This window comes from Lepidothrix coronata, unplaced genomic scaffold, assembly GCF_001604755.1.
Source record: "Lepidothrix coronata isolate B3197 unplaced genomic scaffold, Lepidothrix_coronata-1.0 Scaffold322, whole genome shotgun sequence".
NCBI lineage: Eukaryota > Metazoa > Chordata > Aves > Passeriformes > Pipridae > Lepidothrix > Lepidothrix coronata.
In genome coordinates, this window is record NW_016690502.1 from 306,634 (window position 1) to 313,640 (window position 7,007).

Below are 7,007 nucleotides of genomic sequence, written 5' to 3' on the forward strand. Positions count from 1 at the left end.
TTCAAAACAAAAAAAGGTACAGTATGTATATTCATTTTAATATGGAAGGGAGAGTGGACTAATTTCAAGTAAATAATTGTCCTGACACCATTGTCAACTACTGCTGAGACTAGAAATACTCATTAGATCTCTAGTTTTGCGAGGAGAGGGATTTGTTGGGCGTTTTTGTTTTCATCATTGTTGTTGTTCACCCCATGCTTAAATTATGACAATGAAATTCTGCTTCTGGTAACTTGTTTCAGAAGTCCTTGCTTCAAATCTTATTTTTACATGTCCCTTATTTCAAAAACCTTGAATTGCATGTTGTGTTCAGACAAATTTTGTTGTTCTAAGAAAGCCAGAAATCTCTCTAAGACAGCGCCTTTATTTTACATAATCCACATGTCAAAGCTCAGGTATACTTCTCTTAAAGCTATTTTCCTACGTGTGCTGACATCTGTCTTTGCATAAAATAGGTACCACAGGTCCAAGAAAAATCTCTTGAGCAAGAGTTACTTGTTCTGAGGGAAGAGCTCAGCCAGGCACAAAGGAAATTGCATGAAATGGAGGAAGCGAAGACCAGTGAATACGAAGGAGAATCTGATAAAATGGGGAGAAGAGATTTTATTCCCAAACTGCATGACTGTCAGGAAGTGAGCACCCAGACAGAAAGAGAAGAGGATGATCTTAAAATGCAACTGGCAAATCTCCAGAACGAGAGAGACCAGCTAAGAGAAACTGTGCAGGAGACAATAAGAAAGGTAATAAAAATAGTCCTGTTCCTGTAGGATAATAGCTTTAGTAAACTTCTGCCTTAGGTTTTGGAAGCGTTGTTCAGGTGTTAATGTACTTCAATTGTGTCCAAAGAATTCAGAGATGCAGAAGGAGTTGCAGTGTACTCACAGATCTCTTGGACAACATCAGGAGACTATTGTGGAGCTGAAAGAAAACATTTCAGAGAAAGAAAATCAACTCTCGAAAGCGCAAGAGGCACTGAAGGAAAAAACTGATGAACTGCAGCAGAAGGTCAGAAAGAGTTTGGTCAAGTAAACTAAAAATTCCATCATGTATGGCAACCCATGTCTTCTGCAGGGGGTCCAGTAAATGTAAATAATGAAACTTAACTGATAGTTTTTACTTTCTTTTTTTTGCCCTGTACTGCTTCTCAAAAGAATTCCATGAAAACAGAGGCAAGGAAAGGATGATCAAATACAGTTTGACCTGCAACCTACCACCCTTATTTATAACTAAATATGTCTTAGTGCTGAATGACAGAATATTTTTTGCCATCAATACTGCACTTTGAACCTCAATGTGTTTTCCCAGTCTTAAATTTTTTAAAATTTTAATAATGTATTTTAGCTATGTAGCCCCAAAGAGCTACATAGCAACTTTAAGGCAGTTTAGCTCATGCTTTACTTGTTGCGCTATTAGAAATTTCCTATCTACTTACTATTTCATGTCTTAAGCTTTTAGGGCTCATTCTTACGTGTGGTAATGTCTTCCATCTGGTGTGGATACAGCAATGGACACATTTTTATGGAATCAGAATGGCCTGTAGGTTTTCCCACAATCACTTTTGACTCTCAATGAGACAGAAGCACTGAAATTTTGTTGACTTTTAAGAAAACTGTTATATTGGCTTTGCTTATTATAGCAGGAAACTAATGGACATGTCTTCTGTATGATAATCCTGTTATAACAACCCGTATGTGCAAATAGCGCTTATGAAATATGATCGAATAACATTCTCCTCAGATCAGAACTTGATTAGTGGGACAAGAAAATTTAGGAACTTGGAATGTTACTGGTTGGTTTCTCTCCAAACTATCAAATTAATTCTACCCACACTACAGATGATTAGAAATATTAATACTGGGTTTGATTTGTTCTTTCAGCTCACTGAAGTAACTGAAAGGCTGACTCATGTCTCATCTGAATATGGCAAGCTACTGGCAGAAAAAGAACAAATTGAAAGGACAATGAATGAGCAAGTTTGTCAGCAGCTTGAGAAAATCACTGTACTTAGTAAGGAGAAAGATGAGCTGCAACAAATGGTGGAGACTTGTAAAGAAAGAGAAGAACATTTGTTAAAGGTCCAGAGACGGTCAGAGATTTTGGAAGAAAGCCTTACAAGCAAGGTGAAGGGGGTTGGGGTTTAGTAGCTACTTTGTCTTCTGATGTTTTATTACTGATGTGCTAAACTTTTGATCAACACAAAGCCAGTTTAAATTTTAGTTCCCAGCCTGTCATTTTTATGCTTGCTTTGCACACTTTCTATATAACAGATAAAGTTTGAGAGTCTTGCACTCAGCTCTTGCCAATTCAGTCTTTTTTCAGTCTTCACTCCTTAGACTTTCACCTGTCAAACTGTTCCTTTGTTGATCAAAAAGTATGATTGAGGATTGCTTCAGATTAGGAAATGTCACTGTTCATTATAGCAAATATAAATCCAATGTCCATCTTTTATGCTTATCTTCTATTTCTTTTAATTTTCTTGCGATATGGACATATGTTGACTGCCTTTTCGTTTGCTTTCTCGGTTTACAGAACACTAAAGTTGACTAAGAGTTCTCTGGTTGTCAGGCTACTCCTTTTCTTTAGAATTTCTTTTTCTGAGTTATTAGAACAGCAAAATTATTTTTAAACTTCTCCTGCTGTTAATGTGAATTTTAGTTATTGGAAATTGTGTTCTTTGTATTTGACAAAACTGATCTGAGTACTTCATAGCAGAGTATTCAGACTATTGCTATCAAATTGCAATTGTAATTTCTTTCTTTTTCTCCACTATTTATTGTAGATTCAACAGTTAACTGACACACTAAATAGTGTATCATGTGAAAAAGACCAGTTATTAGCTGAAAGAACTAGTCACTCTTTCCAACTTAGAGAACAAATTGCATCAGTTAATCAAGAAAAAGATGAGCTACAAAAACTTCTTCAGGATGTCAGGACTGAGCGGGACCAGCTCAAGACAGAATTGCAAAGAAATTGTGAGATGGTGGGTGTTGCAATTTGCATATCTAAGTTACTCATAAATTCTCTTCTTGAATGGTACTTAAATATGTCTGGCTTTATTTTAGTGTGTTGAAACAAATGCAAAACTGGAACGTGCTTTAGACCAACTGAAGCAGAGAAACCTGAATGATATGTCCATTCAGGTAAACTCAGTGGTTATTGCAGAGCAGGTGGCTGATGACAACCTGAAGGAAAAAAGCTTGAACATTAAGGTAAACTTATTTCTCTGATTCTTCTAAGGATCCATGTAAAATCTTAATGCCACTTGTCCTGGAGCATAAACCTCTTGTATTACGTATAAAATGGTTTGCATATCTTGCTGAGCTGCAAACCATGGGATCAGTTGATTTGCTGTTGCTGTTCAGTGTTTGCACATCTTGTCTCAACTGAAAAGTTCAATTTAATGTTCATAGAACATCTTACTTGCTTTCATTACTGTCCAGTAACCCCAATTTTTTACAAAATCCCCCCCAAATGCTCCCTTCCATTACTCCTCATCAAATAATAAATTGGCTTCAAATAAATTAACTCCTGTAAATCCTCAGACCTTTTGTTGGTTTACTATCCTGAGTACACTTTCACACAGATATGAGAAGTACTATTAACCTACTGAAAGCCAAAATAAACCAGAATTTATGAATTTTAAAGTACGGTACTATTGTACTGCAGACTATATGTCTGTGCAGCAGATTCAGGCGTCATTCTATATGTGCTAGAGGAGCCCTGAGTGCTGCTTCAGTTAACGACAACAGTGGTAAAGAACCAAATTGCAAAAATCAATCACATGTAGCTTTCTCCATCTCTATCCTACATCAGCAGTAGGGAGCTAATAATGAGGGAAGTAATATCAATTGATCCCTTTTAACGGCACTCTTCCCTTTGACTGCTGTAATAGGTAGAATCTTGTGTACCTCTTTCTTGTACAGTTTTCTCAAGTATCTAGTACTTGCTCTTGTTGGATGCAGAGCATATGTCAGTTCCAGTGTTTTTACTGTGGGGTAAAAGAGTTAAAACTGGTGAATCCTGGTTCTTTCAATTAGCAACGAACGATGGAGAGAGTATGCCAAAGGAGCTTTATGCTTTAAAATGTATAATGTAGCTTGAGAGGCGATACTTGAGTTGCCCTTTACTGGGGAGGACCTTCAAGCCTGTTGCATTCCTCATCCTGCTCACTGCTTGATCACACCTTTCTTTTTATGGTAAAGTGTTAGGAACAATTTTATGATCTCTTTCCTTTGAGAAAAGACCAAGTAAATAATGTGGGAGCCCACCCTGAGACAAGGCCAGTGGACAAACTTGTGAACAGGCAACAATTTTATTTGAGGCCTGATCTACAAGTCTGGATGTGGCTGGGCAATCTAAACCATGAAAATAATTTGAGTTTGTGAAATGACTTGCTGGAAGACTAAGAAATTTTCTGCTTTTGTCCCTAGTGTAGTGTTTCTATCTTATCCCTGTGGCAAGTCAAAACTGAAGTCTTAGTCCTATTAACTTTTCTGTTGTAAAACCAATACATACTGTACAGGTTAGTTCTGGAGTCTGGTCGTTTATTTTAAGCTTCTGTTTATCACACTTTCCCTTATTGTGAATGAATTAATTTGTTTCACTTGCATTTAGGAGCTTCTTGAGAAATTCTCAAATATGGGGAAGAGGTGTGAATACCTCTCTACAGTGTCTCTTAAGCTGAAGAGTGAACTGAATAGTCAGAAAGCGCTGATAGCTGTGATACTGCCTCAGCTTTCCTTGGTACAGAGTAAACAAGTCAAAAGACTTCAAACTGAAAATGAGAAACTAAACGGTCATCTCCAGAGTTTATTGAACAAACTGAAGGTACCAAGATGTGGATGCTTCATATTGCTTGAGTTTGGTTCTTTTTTTTAATAAGTTCTTAATATTGACAGCTAGGATTTTATGTACTCTAGCTTTGATTTTTGTGAATCCATATATTGTAGAAAATAAGCTGATAGGAGTAAATGCTTTACAATCTTAGACAACTGAAACTGCGTAGTTATGTTAATCAATCTTAGTTTTTGACTGTAGTTCAGCTGCTTTGCACAGTATTATTTCATTAATATTATTCCATTTTAATTAGGAATTGAAATCTTTTTCTGTACTCCATAAATCAAATTATAGATGACTTATAGTGTGTTTCTTTGTGGGAGAAAGAGATGTGCAAATTGCATTGGAGATGCACGTTTACTCTGCAAAACTAGCCAAGTAGTTTGATTTTATACTCTTGCAGACCTTCCCCAAATTGGAATCAGTTTCTTCATTGAACTATAATTATCAGAAAAAAGTTAAGGTTAATTGGGAGGGTATTCCTGTTATCATATGCAGAAGTACCGTAAATGATAATGTTTTTTCTGTTTCTTTATTTACCATGAAATATTAAGGGTTGGGGTTTTGTTGGTTGGGGGGAGGGAAACATGGATGGGCCTGGGGAGAGAGGGCAAGGTTCATGTCCAGTTTACAAAAAACACTGGACATGATCTTAAGAGTCAGTCATGTCTATAGATATCCATTAACTAAGCAGCTGAACTAATAATCCAAATAGCCTTATTTTATAACTTCGAGTAGGGGTTTTAGGTTTGATTTTTTTTCATCTTTTTTTCCCCATAGATGGCTTTTAACTTTTTATGGTTAAAGATGTTTAAGACATTAAACTAGTAATCTCAACTAGAACAAAAATTTTAAATCATCACACTGATATTATTCTCATAGATCATCTGCACCTTTCATAACTCTAAGAGGAAATAAATATTCCAAAAATTAGTTTGCTTTTCAAAGTTGAGATTCATGGAAGGCTGTCTGGAGCTTTTTAGACTTTTTGGCCTTTTTAGGAGTCTATGAGAAATGGTATACTTGAAAAATGCTGTCTTGGCTAAAAGTCTTATATGCCATTGCTATAAAACACATGAACCTAATTTTCTTAGTCATGTGTTAATTATTCTGGACACCTGCAGGCTTGGAGAGTAAATAGAATAAATTGTAAAATATGGAATTTTAGCTGGATGCAGGGTACTGTTTTAAAGCATGTTCACTGATACATCCTGTGCTTCTACAACAGTTTATGTTCAGTCGTGTTTGCACAAAGAAAAGAGACTATCATGCTACTGTTAACAAGTATAAAATGGAATTGCTTGAGGAAAAGAGAAGACAAGATCATCTACAAGCCGAGATTCAGTATCTCAGGAAGATTCATTTGAACCAGAATGAAATACCATCTCAAGAATTAAACATCAGTGAAGGGCTGCAGAGTTTCCACTTGAATGCAGAGGTAATATTTGAAAAAAATTCAGATATTAAAGACTTCATCTTTCAAGGCGTGGGTTGTTGTGGTGGTGCTCATCTAATGGCATTAGGTTTATCTGGTTGATGATTTAGATGAGGGGATTGAGTCCATCAGCAGCAGATTTGCAGATGACACTAAGCTAGGAGGGAGTGTCGATCAGCTGGAAGGCAAGAGGGCTCTGCAGAAGGACCTGGACAAGCTGGAGAGATGGTCTGATTCCAACATAAGGATGAGGTTCAACAAGGCCAAGTGCCAGGTCCTGCACTTTGGCCACAACAACCCCCTGCAGAGCTACAGGCTGGGGACAGAGTGCCTGGAGAGCAGCCAGGCAGAAAGGGACCTGGGAGTTTGGATTGACAGGAAGCTGAACATGAGCCAGCAGTGTGCCCAGGTGGCCAAGAAGGCCAATGGCATCCTGGCCTGGATCAGGAACAGTGTGGCCAGCAGGTCCAAAGAAGTGATTCTTCCCCTGTACTCAGCGCTGGTGAGGCCACACCTGGAGTGTTGTGTCCAGTTCTGGGCCCCTCAGTTCAGGAAGGATATTGAGGTGCTGGAGCAGGTCCAGAGAAGGGCAACAAGGCTGGTGAAGGGACTCGAGCACAAGTCCTATGAGGAGAGGCTGAGGGAGCTGGGGCTGTTCAGCCTGGAGAAGAGGAGGCTCAGGGGAGACCTCATCACTCTCTGCAACTCCCTGACAGGAGGTTGTAGCCAGGTGGGG

At 38.0% G+C, this 7,007-nt stretch overlaps 1 protein-coding gene across 1 annotated transcript in view; it reads left to right on the forward strand.

Moving 5' to 3' along the window:
• Positions 1 to 7,007, forward strand: part of CENPE (centromere protein E) — a 34,947-nt gene that overhangs the window by 20,242 nt on the left and 7,698 nt on the right. Inside the window, 7 exon segments of the mRNA XM_017838052.1 lie at positions 293 to 740; positions 847 to 1,005; positions 1,878 to 2,120; positions 2,780 to 2,980; positions 3,063 to 3,209; positions 4,615 to 4,827; positions 6,065 to 6,274. Of these exon segments, the coding sequence (XP_017693541.1) occupies positions 293 to 740; positions 847 to 1,005; positions 1,878 to 2,120; positions 2,780 to 2,980; positions 3,063 to 3,209; positions 4,615 to 4,827; positions 6,065 to 6,274 (1,621 nt within the window).